Genomic DNA, 18,375 nt, shown 5'->3' with positions numbered 1-18,375 from the left:
GATACTGTGCTAGGGATATGGTAATAATCTGCCTCTGTATACTGGCCAGGGAAGTACTGTGTAAATAACTGATCCCTCACACTTAAGCACCCTATGTGTATACCAGTTATTGTTTGGCCAATATGGCCACATTTCTATTTAAATATCCTAGAGGGAAAAAAAAAGCATAAATAAATTTAAATGCATACAGACTAATAACCTACAGCCTGTTTAGCCCATGCATGAAGCCTAATTTTATTTAAAATGAAAAACTCATTTTTTCCTGTGACCTCAGCCATGTAATTTCTTGCATTTTGTACATTAAGTTCACACATGCACACACTCAAGTTAATGTAATAAAAGCATGAAATGTCCTTCAATGGGAATTAGTGGCTGAACTGCATCTGTGTGTTACTGACTAAATACATTAACAACATCATCGGTCACTGCAGCAAATAACAAATGTTTTTCTCAAATGAAAATGACATCTTCTGCTATTTATTCCTTTAGACATGTGACCTTTCTCAAAGACATCATCAGGCGTATTCTGTGCTATATATGATATGTACATATATCATATTCGCAGTAATTAGCGCCCATGATGCTTAAAAATTATAACAAACGGGGCGCTAATTAGGAAATCAATAAGTAAGTTGTGGACGAAAATATTCAAAAAAAGGTCAAACATATATCAACTCTTTCCATGTTCTTGGCACTGCAGTCTCAGGAAACATGCATATGTTTTATTTACTTTGAGACATGTTACTACACTGTGATTTGCATATGAAAGACTTTTAAGTGGGATACAATAGCATTGTTAAGTATCACACAGTTGTAAAACATCTTTAAATTTCATGAGATGGGAGCACTTATACAACTTCAACTCCTTGGGAGAGGGGAGCTTATAAGGGAAGTTCAACTCCTTCTCCACATGAGGAGAGGGGTGCTTATAAGGGGAGGTTCAACTCCTTCTCCACATGAGGAGAGAGGTTTATAACGGAGGTTCAACTCCTTCTCCACATGAGGAAAGGGGTGCTTATAAGGGGAAGTTCAACTCCTTCTCCACATGAGGAGAGAGGGTGCTTATAAGGGGAAGTTCAACTCCTTCTCCACATGAGGAGAGGGGTGCTTATAAGGGAGTTCAACTCCTTCTCCAGATGAGGAGAGGGGTGCTTATAAGGGGAAGTTCAACTCCTTCTCCAGATAAGGAGAGGGGTGCTTATATTAGAGGTTCAACTCCTTCTCCAGATGAGGAGAGGGGTGCTTATAAGGGGAGGTTCAACTCCTTCTCCAGATGAGGAGAGGGGTGCTTATAAGGGGAGGTTCAACTCCTTCTCCAGATGAGGAGAGGGGTGCTTATAAGGGGAGGTTCAACTCCTTCTCCAGATGAGGAGAGGGGTGCTTATATAAGGGGAGAGTCCACATGAGGAGAGGGGTGCTTATAAGGGGAGGTATACTAATAACGGTGAGTATATCATCAATGAGTCAAATTTCTCATGTTTCAACAACTCAATGTGCTCCTCCTATTACGAAAGATGGGTCTACATTAGCCTCAGTTCACTTGTCTACATGGGAGGTTCAATCTGTCTGTCCATGCTTTCGTACCGGTCAGAGCTGTACAGTTTGTTTTATACTTATTGCTCCAGTAGATGGGATTTACCTAACAAATCATCTGAGGAATCATTACATGGCATTCATTGATTTATTATGAGGTTAGATCAGAAGATAAGATAGTCAATTCTACATTAATCTTGAATAAAACATTCTGATGACATTGATTTCCAAACATCAATTTGAATTCAGTGTCAATAGTTCTAGTACCACATTCATTACTTCCATCAATTTTAATGGGTTTGGTGCCACTGGTGATTTGAACAAGATATATGGATATTTATATATCGTGTAGTTACCATAGTAACCTCAGGCACCAGTATTCTTGTTAATTTGGTGTCCTGGGATATGGCTCTCACAGCCCTTCCATAAAATATTCCAGAAACAGAGCTCTGCACTTGAAGATGTCAGGAGCTTTATGTAAATACATTTATCAGGGAAGTCTGGTTCTAACTTGTAAAAACATGTACCATAATATATCACCATTTAAATAGATATACACACACTGTACAAAATCAAGCACACTTTACATGTGTGATCTTTTGCCTTTCACACTGACAAGAAACATTAACGTGTGACCTTTGACCTCTGCCCCTTTGAGAGCCTATGAAGTGGCTATAATGACATAACGTGTCGCAGCCTTGTAGCGGTTCAGCACTTTAAGGACTGTTCTTATGTTCACTGCATCAACACTTCAACCTTTTTCTCTGTCACCATCTTAAACAGCAATTGTGATAGGTTCAAAACTAAACTCAAATATATCTATGAGAAATTTATTGAAGTCAAAAGACAAAACATACTAGAATACAATTTGAATCAAAGATGCTAAATGAAATTCAATCAGTTTCAAGGACATTTAATCAGAAATCGTGTTGCATTTGTCAACTGTCAACAGAAACGGCCTCTACTACACAGAAGTAGCTGGGTTGTTCTGCGGAAAAAAAAAACAATGATTAAGACATTCTTATTTCCTATTGCCAGGTTCGAGTATCAACTGTAACGATAACTTTATAAAAACGTCCTCAGTGAGTAGTAAGGAGCAGCTCAATATCTAATACATAACCTAAAAACAGCTTAGTTGTCTTTGAAGTTACCAAATCTCATAAGATAAAACACAAAAGTTAACATTTCATTGTGAATCAATAATCTGTTCGGGTCTAACAGCCACACAGTGGTGATTTAACAACTATTATCACAGCTCCTTATGTCCATTAATCTACACTCTGGCCAATCAAATGGCTCCTTACAACCATAACCAGACATATCGACCAATGAAATTGTTTGATAAAGCTGGTGTACAACAAAGGCCTGATGATGATGAGGCTGTCTGTCTGTCGACCATTGCCTGTGGGTAGCTGTAATGAATTAGTAATGAGACTATGGTGTTAACCTATCAATTATTTCACATCTCTGTACTCCAACAAACTGTACAATTCCACGACACATCCGACAACTCTTGATCCTTGACAGCGGTCAAGAGGATGAACCAATCCTAAGCTCATCAGTCTGCCATCGACTAGCACGGAACAAAGAATGCTCAACCTTAATGATAGATGTTTCATCTGATTTCTTTAATGATTTTGATTTACAATAATAGATGATAATACAGTCACAATCTGGTTGATAGCAGCTGCACTAATGTAAAGCTAGCGAGTCATACAATACCTTAAATACATGCCTGTATATATCACAGTATTGAAAATAATTTCTTCTTGTTAACAATACTAATTTCTAAGTTACAGAGCTTTTAGCTTCTAAACATTAGTTAGTGTACAGGTAAAGGGAGGTAACCTACAAAAAAAACTTTACATGTCTAGGTATTTTTAGGTAGCACAAGCTTAACCAGAATATAAATCAGAATTACATTGCTGTTGATGATCGTCCTGACCTTTATAAACTTGATCAAATGATGTAACAAATTTACGTTTCATTCTAAGGAAATAACTTGCAATAAGTATAAGAATTCAGTTTAAAAGAAGGTGAAAGCCCGTGGTAAAACGTCAAGACACCTCAACAATCTGGGATACAGGACATAGATAGAGAAATATGGGAAGACTTTGACTGGACCACTTGACCACCACAGTCTAGAGGTTTGGGGGTAGGGGTACACTTTGACGGACCACTTGGCCACCACACTCCAGAGGTTTAGGGGTAGGGGTAGACCTTGACTGGACCACTTGACCACCACAGTCTAGAGGTTTGGGGGTAGGGGTACACTTTGACGGACCACTTGGCCAGCCACCACACTCCAGAGGTTTAGGGGTAGGGGTAGACTTTGACTGGACCACTTGGTCACCACAGTCCAGAGGTTTGGGGGTAGGGGTAGACTTTGACGGACCACTTGGTCACCACACTCCAGAGGTTTAGGGGTAGGGGTAGACTTTGATTGGACCACTTGGTCACCACAGTTCAAAGGTTTAGGGGTAGGGGTAGACTTTGATTGGACCACATGGCCACCACAATCCAGAGGTTTAGGGGTAGGGGTAGACTTTGATTGGACCACATGGCCACCACACTCCAGAGGTTTAGGGGTAGGGGTAGACTTTGATTGGACCACATGGCCACCACAATCCAGAGGTTTAGGGGTAGGGGTAGGTTTGACTAGATCACTTGGTCACCTCAGTCCAAAGGTTTAGGGGTAGAGGTAGACTTTGATTGGACCACATGGCCACCACAATCCAGAGGTTTAGGGGTAGGAATAGACTTTGATTGGACCACTTGGCCACCACAATCTAGAGGTTTAGGGGTAGAGGTAGACTTTGATTGGACCACTTGGTCACCACAATCTAGAGGTTTAGGGGTAGAAGTAGACTTTGATTGGACCACTTGGTCACCACAGTCCAGAGGTTTGGGGGTAGGGGTAGACTTTGACTGGACCACTTGGTCACCACAGTCCAGAGGTTTGGGGGTAGGGGTAGACTTTGACTGGACCACTTGGCCACCACAGTCCAGAGGTTTGGGGGTAGGGGTAGACTTTGACTGGACCATTTGGTCACCACAGTCCAGAGGTTTGGGGGTAGGGGTAGACTTTGATTGGACCACTTGGCCACCACAGTCCAGAGGTTTGGGGGTAGGGGTAGACTTTGACTGGACCACTTGGTCACCACACTCCAGAGGTTTGTGGGTAGGGGTAGACTTTGACTGGACCACTTGGTCACCACAGTCCAGAGGTTTGGGGGTAGGGGTAGACTTTGATTGGACCACTTGGCCACCACAGTCCAGAGGTTTAGGGGTAGGGGTAGACTTTGACTGGACCACTTGGTCACCACAGTCCAGAGGTTTGTGGGTAGGGGTAGACTTTGACTGGACCACTTGGTCACCACACTCCAGAGGTTTGTGGGTAGGGGTAGACTTTGACTGGACCACTTGGCCACCACAGTCCAGAGGTTTAGCTATATATAGGGGTATGGGTAGACTTTGACTGCATCATTTGGCCACCACATTCCAGAGGACAGGTTTAGGGGTAGGGTGGACTTTCCACACGGATATAGATATGTGGAACTATAGACATTTATTTCTGAATAGAAGTTTAATGTATGCTAAAACACTTGTTTAAAACTACCTTCTAAATGAATAATGTAGCATACCTATTATAGGTACAATTAGTACAGTCTGTGCTTTGGATGTTTTTATTGATCCAAATCAAGCAGGACATGGTTTAATTTGGAGCTGGAAGCTTGGATTATCCAAACCAAAAGTTCATACTTGAAGTTAAACAAAACACGTAAATGTCCCATATAATTATATTATAGGTATTTAAGCCCGGATATTGTGACCCAATTATAGAAAGTCTGGACATTTTATTAGATCCTGTGGTAGAATGTCTGGTCACTTTATAATAAACAGACCCTGTGTTAGAATATCTGACCACTTTACCAACCCTGTGGTAGATTGTCTGACCACTTGACCAGACCCTGTGTGGTAGAATGTCTGACCACTTGACCAGACCCTGTGTGGTAGAATGTCTGACCAACTGTGGTAGAATGTCCACTTAACCAGACCCTGTGTGGTAGAATGTCTGACCACTTCAACCGACCCTGTGTAGTAGAATGTCTGATCACTTCACCAGACCACTTTACTAGACCCTGTGGTAGAATGTCCAGTCACTTCACCAGACCCTGTGGTAGAATATCTTACCACTTCACCAGACCCTGTAGTAGAATGTCTGACCACTTCACCAAACCCTGTGGTAGAATGTCTTGACCACTTTACCAGACCCTGTAGTAGAATGTCTGACCACTTCACCAAACCCTGTGGTAGAATGTCTTGACCACTTTACCAGACCCTGTAGTAGAATGTCTGACCACTTCACCAGACCCTGTGGTAGAATGTCTGACCACTTTACAAGACCCTGTGTTAGAATGTCTGTGGAATTGTTGTCCTTTTTAAAGTGTTTTATCACTTCAGGATACAGTCAAACCTGCTCTAACGACCGCCTGTCTCTAATGACCGGTTTTTAGACTCCCCGTGCATTTTTACTATATAATGGCACTGTGCATAACGACCACCTGTCTAATGTGGCTAACGACCAGTCATTTTAGCCCCGTCAAAGTTGTCTAACGACAGGTCGCCGAGATCAACTTTTCGAGTACCGAGTATAGTGTTTGTGTAGTAGCGTCCCTTTGACCTACTTCCGGTAATTAACTCCCTTAGTAAGCAAATGGCAGCCATTACTGAAGCCCAAGCTATGAATTGTTTATACAGGACTGTATGGTTTATAACCTAGCAGTCGTAACATTTAAGGTTCAAATATGGTTGCCGACTTTGGGATGGAAGTTTTAACGACCGTTTATGCCTATCAAAGACTGAAATTATGTTTGGTCGCGAACGCCATGTGCACGAAAAGATCACTCGTAAAGCGTGATTTTGAAGCCACAACTCGGATGATACGGTAGGCAAAATAAAACATGTTGATTTATTTAATGTGTTCCGTTATTCATTGTCGATATTTAACATTGTTTTATTACTAAGAAATGGCCTGTACTTAACCTATTTCAAATTAGTCCTATAACTTTATGTTCGATTTCTTTACGATTTGAGTCAGTCGAATATTCGCCCGATGTAACTCGATGTGCTTATCAATAAAATACAGTCACATTACTTGGTAGAAATGCTACTGAAAGTTAACATGTGTACCTGCATTGTGATTTTAATAGTTTTTAAGTTATATACTGTGAGAAAACTCCTCCAAATCTATCTTTCATGTTCAGAGATTAATCAGTCAAAAGTGGTTACACGGCAACATTACATACGACTTGCCAGTGAGAATGTATTGTAAAAATATTACAAGAATACATTATCTGAAAAAAATCTTGCACAGATAATTCATGGCCATATGAAGTCAGTAATTAGGCTAGGAAATGATTATGTTCAAAGCTGAAAAAATCTACTAGGGACATATCAAAACGAGTTGATTTTGTTATGATCGAAATTTCCGATTGCATTTGAAAGCCCCATCCAAACATTAAAAAAATCAAACGAACACAAATATCATTTCTTAAATAATGCATGGCAATAAATATATAAATATCCAATAGCAGGTCTGTTTTGCATTAATATAATTCAGTTTTATTTACTGGCTCGCTGATTGGCACGAAAAACCCCAACCTGTCTATAAAGGCGACCTGTCTATAGTGACCGTTTTTCTGTCACCCCTTCAGTGGTCGTTACAGACAGGTTTGACAGTATTGCAAAAGACAACAAGCAACAAACCCACCCAGTCATGTTATACTGATAATGAGGAACAAGTCATCACACACCTGCTGAACCCTAAGTAAGTGCAGAAACTTTCACTTTTATTGACTTTGATGTGTCTTGGCCAAGGGAGGGAACCAAGAGCCTACCAAAGATGAAGTTACAACCTAAAACAAATTTTCCCTTATCACTGTTTTGCCATCTGACGCAGTGATAAGTCACCTACGGTGTGATATTTAGTACAACGCCAGGAAACTTAAGACAAGTAGCGTTATCGAAGTTAACATGTAAAATTTCTTATCTGTAAATGATGATAAGTATATAACAATAATGTAATAACTGTCTACACAATTATAAAACTTGATTTTTAGTTAAAATTAAAAACATTTGAAATCCATTTTGGAAGTATAGGTGGCTTTTAAACATCATCTGAATTTCAGCTACTTTTTCCTTAAAATGTAAAAACTCTCACCTTCCTAATAGGTGACAGACAAAAGGCCTATAACTAGAAAATAACTTATCAAATGACTAAGCTTTGAGCTCAATGACAAACCTATCTACCAACACAGAGAGATGATAACCTGGGGAATAGATGTTTCATATGTTATTCACATTACAATCTTTTTTTCTTTTTTTTTTCAAACCTCACTATCAGCAAAATATGAGATTCAAAAATAAAAATATCAATTAAGCATAAATAATTGAGAGGTCTGAGTTATAAAAGGCTTTGTACTCACCAGGCGAAAATCTTTGATCCCACAGACTAGGTAGGGCTGGTCCCGCCGGGAATTCTCCAAGTACACACAATCTGAATTAGCAAGGCATTAAAAATTTAACATCATTTATTTAACACCAATTACAGCACCAGGTATCAGGGTATCATTAATAATCACTCTGGTGAGATGGGATATACACACTGTCATATATCTATAGTATGTCTACACAGGCATGACCAAGTTGTTCAGGCTGGTTCATTTGTATTACCGTACTCCATCCTATAAGTGCCAAGGACAGTTAAAAATTGATAAAAAAATAAAGGCCCATCATTAAAACCAAATTTGAATAAGCCTCTCATACAATCATTGCATGAAGTGAGCCACAAATCAATTTGTGAAAGAATCTATACAGTTTTTATTTTTCCAGTCTGCATTTAATTCAAGGTACCATACGTATTCAACCAAATAAGCGTCCCATCCTTATAAACATCCCTACCTCTTTTTGAGGCCTTATAATTTCCACTGATCTTGAAATAAATACAGAAAGATAATATAAAAACTAATAGTTTCTTATTTTTTTCTTTATTCAATTTATTCACCCTGGGGCACTTATTGGGACACACAATTTAAGGTTACTTAAAGGATGGCGGGGGATGCTAACACCCAAAGTAAATACGACAAGTTTAGGAGGTAACTCACAAGAGGGGTTCTCAATCCAGAGGTAACTTGAACCACTAGGCCACTCTGATTTAGGTATACAAAATATGAGAATATAGCCAAGGAATATATCTCCCAGTATAGTTGTAATCATTAAATTAGAACAGGTAATTTTAACTTAAAACAATGACATTATAAATAAATTTCAGAAAAACAAGAGTTTTGCTCATGAATATGTAAATCATGAGAAAGAGTCTAGCCATCATGTCTTTGACAAACTGAAAAAAAGATATTTGACTTTGTTAGAAAATCATTGACATTTAATTTATTATCATAAAAAAATATTATGAAAGAGGGATGTGATGAAGATGTCAGTAATCACCTGCAGTGGGTCTATACACCAAACATGCATGTTTTACAGGTGTGCTCCACACACAATAACTACCACCACACCTTTACCAAGACAAATCCAAAATGGATGCTAATCTGGCGGCCTTAATTGCCTGGAGTTGTGCAGGGGAGTCCCCACCCCTTGTCTAATGGGTTCACCACTAGACCCCTACAGCTGCACGGACTCCTGGGCCAGGTTAATTATACACCTCGCCTCCTCAATCATCACCACTGTTTATAATTAACTTCACGTGATACCTATTCAAATTTACAATATTCCATGTTCCGAGGGCGTTTTGATGTTATGTAATCTTCAGCTATTGACAAACTGATTTTTCCCTCATTCATCTATACTTTTAAAACATTCATTATATTCTAAATTCATTACATAGCATGTTATCTTTTTATCAATGTCCATCCCACCTACATTATATAATCAAATCAATACAAAGGTTCTATTATAAATAATTACTTGTACTGAGGAGCCTAACAGACATTTTAAATGAAATATTTCATAAATCAAGGTGTAATTAACTCAGAATTACAGGTAATTATATAACATCCCCTCCCCAAAAGAAAATATAAGTTTGACCATGGAAAGAATATTAAAAATGCATATATATACACATTCAATGTCTGAACAAACATTATAGACAATTCAAAATCAAAATGTTAAGTCACACAGATATATATATATATATGCGCTCTCTCCCCATCAATCATATGCCAGTATTGGTTATCTGACGTAATCAACAGATACAGATACAGACACATGCCATTTGATTAACAGCTAACGATCCATCAATAATGGTTATTATCAAAAGCAACAAAATCATTGTTTCTTGTAGAATTTTACCATTCAGAGATTTTTTATTCAAGTGAAGTATATCAGTAATATCATTAAGATTCTGGCTAACAGTCATCCAGCAACCTAGTTTCTGTATTACTGTCCAGCTGTCAGCTTGTGATTGTATACCTAAACAAAAATTCTGATATAAACACTAAGAGACTCAGGTTATGTCTGCACTCCTGTCTAAGTGGTACAACACCACTAATCAGTCAGACTTACCTCCCTTTCTGTAGGTGATCTTGTTCTCCGAGGTATACGATAATATCTGGTCACCTCTTTTTGTGATGAACCCTGACCCCTGCCATTTTGACCCCTTACGACCTTTCCTAACGGGCACCACTACAATGTCCTCCTGTACTTTTTCTGGTTCATCCTCTTGCTTTATAAATTTGGATTCTCTCCCCTTGCGTTTCTTAGCTGGACTAGCCATATCATTAGTTTCCTTGAGAATTATTCTTGGGTCCATGTTGACATTTATTCTGAAAGATTATCAAAGGGAGGGTTATTCTTAATTCAAAAGACAATCTTAAACTTTTGCAAATGCAGAGTAATCGACAGCTAAACGGTATATTCACTGGACATTGTACAAATATCACCCGAGTATCGTATGGACAACGAATGATGCTTATACCATGCCAGGGTGATTGTCAGGCAGTGTGATTACCCCTCAATTACTGGCCAGATATTGGACGATACTCAAACATCGTGTCAAGTATATATAAGGCCGATGCTGTCTGATGACCCGGTCATCAGCCAGCCATGTCTGGTATCTGGCCAGGAACCAGACCAACATGGCTAAAATCAAGCCAGGAGTCAATCCTAATCCTAATGGGAAGGGATTGTAAGCAAAAAATATAGTCTCTAAATATGGTTGTGTATCCCTTTCAGTTTTAAAGATCTAGGATTATGTTCTTCCCAATATGCTATAGCCCAAACATCAGGAAGTTTTAATATCTTTCTTTAACTTGTGGGAATTCATTAAACTTTAAATTCTCTATAGGAAAACATTAAAGAAATATAAAGGTAAAAAGTCTTAAGTTTAGAAAAATTTTAAGGAGCTTTCCTGTACTTTTGTTATACTTTCCCATGGAGAATTTTGACTAAAAGTCATGAAATGACCCAGATCCCTGAGTTCAGTTTCATAAATATTCATTAACTTTAATTATTACAGGAAACACTAAATATTTATTTATGATGTGGAAAATTTGTAAAATTTGGAAAAAAACTACTTTTTTTATGAGGCGTAATACTTAAAACAGAGCTCAAATATAACCAAAGAAAATCTGTAGTGTGACCGTACAAATTTATCCAGGAAACAATGTATCCATTTCATTTAATACTTACTTATTCAAAGGGAGACAACTCCTGGTAAAACGGATTCACAAGCACAAAGATCTAATCACGTCATGGACAGTTTATTATCTGTAACACAGTAAAACATATATATATACTTCAAACCTTATCACATTGAAACCCATAACAGGAATATAATAATATGCAAATGCAAGAAAACAAATATCTAGATCACAATTTAAAATATCGTAGAAACAAACTCATTTGCGAGGTCAAACTCCTTGCTTAAATGCTTTTTTTTTTAAACTGCATGTTGTGATGAATGGTCATCAGTGATAAGCTGGAGTGGCTGTATGTATATAAGGCTGTTTTTCCTGATTTTTATGAAACAGCAGACTTCTAATAGGCTATTAAGCATTGAACTGCATTCAGTTGGCAATTATGGGAGTATGAATGTCAACTGGACAGCAGCAGGGCGCTTATTGTTATCAGTTGTCAATTTCCCCAACAATCAGCTGTGTTTCAGGAAATGTTTTCAGATAAAGATAATTTTTCAGTCTCTAAACAATTGTTAAACATCCTAAATTTGGATGATTATGGACACTGAGACTCGATAATGTGTCTGAATAGTTGGTAGCCTGAAGAAATTGTTTGTTTGATTAGGTCTTAATATTAACATGAACCTTTTTTTCACGGTTCAAATTTTTTACAGACGCCATCTATTTTGTCAAAATAAAAGCTCATCCAGGCTCATTTTTCTGTTTTAAATGCAGTATTGCCACCTCTGATGATAAAAAATTTGGGTGATCACCCTTGATTACAAGAGTGGAAGAGTTTAAACATAGGGTCATAACAACAATTAATATTTGTATCATCATTTTAAAACACTAGATAAAAAGCAAAAAATAATTAAAATTGTTTGGGTATTTTAGTATATCATTTTGAAAATATTTATATTTAATTATAATAAAAGTCAACAATTCTTTAATATTGTTGTAACTAATAACATCTTTGTCAAAGCTTACTTTATCGACCCAATAAGCGCCCAGGGTGTTTAAAAAATTGAAAAGGCTCTAATAAGACGAAATTATTGAAAATCTATAGTTTTCGTTCTTTATTTATGCCTGGGCAAGGCCTCAAAAATGGGGAGGGGCGCTCTTAGGGACATGGGCCCTCATTGGGTCGAATACAGCATATACAATGTAGATCACTACAACATGTAGCTTCTTTCGATCTCATCTGGTTATAAACTGCCAAATAAACCATAAAATGTAACTAATATTACACTAATATATATATGGCTTGTTGATCTAGCATGCCAATTTTATCACTCTCTATTCCTGGTGTTTTTTTGATGACCCAATGGGTCAATCGGTTATATATTTAAGCATTTAACGTCTTTCAGTTGGCGTTCATAGCCATTATGAATGCCAACTGGACAGAGGCAAATTCCGTGAATGGATTTGCCTCGATCTGTACAGTTGGCATTCATCTTGGCTATGAATGCCAACTGAAAGACGTCCAATGCTTATATTTACATTTGGAAACAATTTTATGATGAAATAACAAGGGATTTTACATCTATAATGAATTTATCATTTGTTATCTTCAAGGATGGAACAGCCATTTGAATAGCCGTTTTTCGTGATCGCTGGCACAACAATATTGTGACATCACAATGATAATGACATCAAGAAGCGATTGATGTTCATATTTCATATGACTGCCAACTGCACTTAGTAAGGTTACATAGTGGACTGCAGTGAAAATGTAAATTATATTCAATTTTCAAATATGTTAAGATTGTCAGCATTGATCACATTATTTGGGAGAGAATTTCAGGTCTCCACTATATCTATTACCGAAAACATTCCTATAATGGATGGTTCATAAGCAGAATTATCAAAATATCATGGTAAATGAGGCCTAGTGCATATGCTTATGGATTTATTTGCACATGAATTGTTGCTTATTGACATTATCCTGTCGGCTTGTTTTGTAACTTAAACAAAACTGGTGTTATATATATGATGTACTGGTCATGCAACATTCGATGGTCATTTGCAATGTTCATAAAGTAACTCTCCAATTATAAGTGTCCATTTTTATATATTACATTTGGCCCTGACCATGCTCAATGATAGTTACAACATTAATGAGGCTCATTATTATGTGGAATTTCCATTTTTGAAATGCCGGTGTCAAATGTCAACCGTACAGAAAAACGTTGACGCTAGGTACAACACACATACATTTGTTAATAAGACAGACAAAGCCGTGATTCAAACAGAAATGTAGCTACAGTGCCAAAATATGTCTTCGGTAAACAAATGAAAATAATCGATATTTAAAACGGATAAAGCACGTGGTTATCTGACACTGACATGAAAAACAGCTGACGAAAATAGGGAAAATTACAACATAAACATGCTTTTGTTTACGCTTGACTTGCTACATATCTGCTCGATGTTGTTGTCGGCTGTTATTCACAATTTACCAGCTTTTCAGTCATTTTAGATTTACATTTTGTCGGCGATGGGAAACTGGGCTTTCTAAACCTTCACGAACAAAGACGTATCGGATTCAAGCAGTCCGCCATATTCCATAATCCAGTGATCGCTCTCCTTTGACCGCGGGGTCACTGGCCAATCAGAGTCACCATCTCCGGGGCCACAAGGGGGATAACTCATAAAAAAAATATATGTCAAGTATACCTAGAGGAGTGCCAGTGAGTCAGTATTCATTACATTCAAAGCAAGACGAATGTTAGATCAGCACATATTTAGCGAACAATGCTAATTAACACATTTCGCATTAACTGTTATGTAATTATTTTTATTTTCCCAAAATTGATTTATTGATATTTCTAACAGCAGAATCTGGAGACTTAAAAGAAAAATAATTTGTTCAAATCTATATCTATTTATTCAAATTTATTTGAATTAAACAGTATCTATTCACCCGAAGACAATGTCTCAAATCCATACAAATATATTGTATGTATTTATCAGTTTACAATTTGAAAACAGGCATGTGGATATGGAAAAAAATGTAGAAATATTATTTATTTTCCATAATTAAAATATACAGTAATAAATCGACAATCTTATATGAGTCAATATCAGAAATGGCCTCTTTTCCTACAGAGATTTATATTTTTGTTCTAATCAAATAATATAACCAAATGTACATTTACATGATAAATTACATCTAATACTTTAATACTTTATTTTAACACACATTTTACTTGAAAAATATAATTTTATAAAAAAAATGGACCATTTCAAATATTTGAATTTTGAAAAAAAAAACGATGTTGTCCGATGGCATAGACCTATACCAAATTTACTTTTATAAAAAAACAACATTGCATATACCTAAAGTTATTTAATTCGGAACATATGCTGGTATTGCAATTTCAATTAAAGGTTTTTTACCAAAAATGTTGTTTTTGGGTTTTTTTTCTCCATTTTGTGTCATTTTGTGATATTTGTTTGTTTGTCCCAAGATTTCGATTCTGTACTGATACCGTGATAATTTCTGGTTTATTTGAGGACCTACACTCAAGCTGAGTAATATTACCCATAATTATTTGATTGAGCATCATTTCCTGTTATCCGCATGGAAAAGTTGAGAAGAGGACTCGATCTGAAAATTAAATCTGACGACATCAAAGGTAAAAAAACTCCTCTAGTACAATTTTCTGTTCTGTGCTGTTGTCTTATGTTTTTACAATACTCATTCAATTCTTTTTAAGTGTTAAGTACTAGTTTTAAGGTTTTTATTAAACTGTTTTGAGATATCAAATGGAAGTTTATTTTTATCTCTGGTGGTTCTTTTTCTTATAAACCTGCATTAAACAAGTAGTGCAATGGCATAAATATAATATTTTTTTTATTAAATTAACTAGTTCTTCTAGTACTGAGAATATGTAAGCAATTAGTGAAGATGAAAAAAACATGATTGACACAAATTTCTCATTTTGTAACAGCACAGAAACCAAACGTAACATACACAGTACTGAAATTTGGAAGATCAACTTGTAAGTGAGTGCCGGTGTCAGGACCATCATACAGGAAGGCCAACCTGTAAGGGAATGCAGGCGCCAGGACCATCATACAGGAAGGTCAACCGGTAAGGGAGTGCCGGTGTCAGGGCCATCATACAGGAAGGTCAGTCTTTAAGTGAGTGCCGGTGTCAGGACCATCATACAGGAAGGTCAGCCTGTAAGGGAGTGCCGGTGTCAGGACCATCATACAGGAAGGTCAGCCTTTAAGGGAGTGCCGGTGTCAGGACCATCATACAGGAAGGTCAGCCTGTAAGGGAGTGCCGGTGTCAGGGCCATCATACAGGAAGGTCAGCCTGTAAAGGAATGCCCATGTCAGGACCATCATACAGGAAGGTCTGCCTGTAAGGGAGTGCCGGCGTCAGGGCCATCATAGAGGAAGGTCAGCCTGTAAGGGAGTGCCGATGTCAGGGCCAACCTGTAAGGGAATGCAGGCGCCAGGATTAGGTGAGTGCCGACGTCAGGACCATCATAGAGGAAGGTCAGTCTGTAAGGGAGTGCCGGTGTCAGAACCATCATACAGGAAGGTCATCCTGTAAAGGAATGCCCATGTCAGGACCATCATACAGGAAGGTCTGCCTGTAAGGGAGTGCCGGCGTCAGGGCCATCATAGAGGAAGGTCAGCCTGTAAGGGAGTGCCGATGTCAGGACCATCATACAGGAAGGCCAACCTGTAAGGGAATGCAGGCGCCAGGACCATCATACAGGAAGGTCAACCTGTAAGTGAGTGCCGGTGTCAGGACCATCATACTGGAAGGCCAACCTGTAAGGGAATGCAGGCGCCAGGACCATCATACAGGAAGGCCAACCTGTAAGGGAGTGCCGGTGTCAGGGCCATCATACAAGGGAATGCAGGCGCCAGGATTAGGTGAGTGCCGACGTCAGGACCATCATAGAGGAAGGTCAGTCTGTAAGGGAGTGCCGGTGTCAGAACCATCATACAGGAAGGTCATCCTGTAAAGGAATGCCCATGTCAGGACCATCATACAGGAAGGTCTGCCTGTAAGGGAGTGCCGGCGTCAGGGCCATCATAGAGGAAGGTCAGCCTGTAAGGGAGTGCCGATGTCAGGACCATCATACAGGAAGGCCAACCTGTAAGGGAATGCAGGCGCCAGGACCATCATACAGGAAGGTCAACCGGTAAGGGAGTGCCGGTGTCAGGGCCATCATACAGGAAGGTCAGTATTTAAGTGAGTTCCGACGTCAGGACCATCATAGAGGAAGGTCAGTCTGACGCTGCGTTTCTGTCAGGATGGATGGCATTCTACTTTTGTTTAAGAAAACCACGTATGTATTGAGATTTCTGCCACTTTATATAGCATCTTTGGTGGAACCTTACATTACGCTTCGATTCCGGTCTGAGGTATTATTTTCCTTAGTGGATCGGCGCAGCTGGTAGCTACGTTTGGAAATCTGGTGTTGCTGATGACTCTTCGTGGCTCAGTGTGACGGAGCAGAGACTTTAGACCCTGTAAATTTGGTGTGAAATTGGTTAAAAGTGAGTAAGATTTGTGTTTTATGTAAATAAATGGTTAATTGTTTGTAGTTTTATTAATTGCATGTTCCATCTAACTACACGACGCTCGTCCTACGTACAAGTAACAATGAATGGCATGTCAGATATGATCTACTGCACCAGCAAATTATTTGCAGATGATACAAAGATGTCCATTAGACTAATCAATTCACTCGGATCTTGGTAGACTTGTTTTCCAAGATAACATCAATAAAATGTGCGTATGGACAAAAACCTGGTTGATGAAACTGAATACACAATGTAAATATCTGAAGATAGGAACCACGCAGGGAAACCATCAATACCAGCTATAACAAGATGGCATTGCTTAACAGATACAAAGAGTTCGTAGAAGAAAGATCTGGGAGTGTACAGTGTATATAGACAAATCCTTCCCATGATTTTTAATCATCCTGTTTTTAATTTCTACAACGTCATAATTTTTACCTTGGGTGTTTCTATGATTTTTTCAGCATATTCCGAATGCTTTGAATACATTCTTGATTTTCTTGTAAAGATTGAATGTGAACAAACAATGGTTTACCATTCCTGGAACATTTCCGATTTCTGCTCCTCTTATGTCTATGATTTTCAAACTTTTAAATAACATTCGTTTGGGATATTCGTGTGTTTATTTAATTAAATAATTAGCAATATTAGTGTTTTGATGAACTTCCTGACAACTTTACATTTGTTTTGATTTTGAAATTTATCTGATATCAGTTTTGATCAATTGTCATTCTTTGTATTCCTATATTTTTTGATAATTTTCAATCATTTTCATATGAACACTCATGAAATTTAGTTCCCATTTTTTCGAGATTACTTTTGAATCATTAACGTTTGATAATTTCTATTATTTTTGCTAATTTCGAATCATTTTTGTATTCTGGATATTCATAAATGTTTTACTTATACGATATATTTTGCATCATTTATATTCTCCATATGCGCTTTTTCCATAATGACGAATCGTGTTCTTTCTTGATATTCTATAAATATGATTTATAACAAATTACCCTGGATAATACAAAGATAATTAGGATATTTCTACGTTTATGATAATTCTGACTCATCTGTTATGAGAAATTGACAATGTGTCGGTGTTATTTTACCAACTAGTAACAGGGCGTAATGATTCAAAAGTGAAAAAGACAAAATGAAAATGAAAATAAGAAGCAGCCTTTCAATGCTCAAACTAATGGATAGGGTATTTAATCCTCTATCCTAATTTTGAAATATATATAAAAAAAACCAGGATATGATATTAGAATGACGATTTTATTAGTAACAAATTACACACACCAAAGTAACAATAATTTTAACGTGCTAGAGACCACTGACAACTGTCATGGGACATGAATACCGTCTGTTGAATATTACAGTGTGTGTACACAATGTAATGAGATCTTCTGTTGAGTGGTACAGTGTGTGTACACACTGTGTAATGAGATCTTCTGTTGAGTGGTACAGTGTGTGTACACACTGTGTAATGAGATCTTCTGTTGAGTGGTACAATGTGTGTACATACTGTGTAATGAGATCTTCTGTTGAGTGGTACAGTGTGTGTACACACTGTGTAATGAGATCTTCTGTTGAGTGG

The 18,375-nt window shown here is 37.8% G+C and overlaps 1 protein-coding gene across 1 annotated transcript in view; it reads right to left on the bottom strand.

Moving 5' to 3' along the window:
* LOC138315238 (arginine-glutamic acid dipeptide repeats protein-like) overlaps nt 1-13,852 on the bottom strand; it is a 142,209-nt gene extending 128,357 nt beyond the window's left edge. The window contains 4 exon segments of the mRNA XM_069256104.1: nt 8,022-8,092; nt 10,117-10,376; nt 11,242-11,319; nt 13,714-13,852. Of these exon segments, the coding sequence (XP_069112205.1) occupies nt 8,022-8,092; nt 10,117-10,363 (318 nt within the window). The 5' untranslated portion in view covers nt 10,364-10,376; nt 11,242-11,319; nt 13,714-13,852.
* Nucleotides 13,853-18,375: the final 4,523 nt, after the last annotated feature.

The sequence above is a fragment of the Argopecten irradians genome, chromosome 1 (genome assembly GCF_041381155.1).
Source record: "Argopecten irradians isolate NY chromosome 1, Ai_NY, whole genome shotgun sequence".
In the NCBI taxonomy this organism is placed as follows: Eukaryota; Metazoa; Mollusca; class Bivalvia; order Pectinida; family Pectinidae; genus Argopecten; species Argopecten irradians.
The sequence above is the reverse complement of the archived record's forward strand: the minus strand, read 5'-3'. Positions and strand labels throughout refer to the sequence as shown.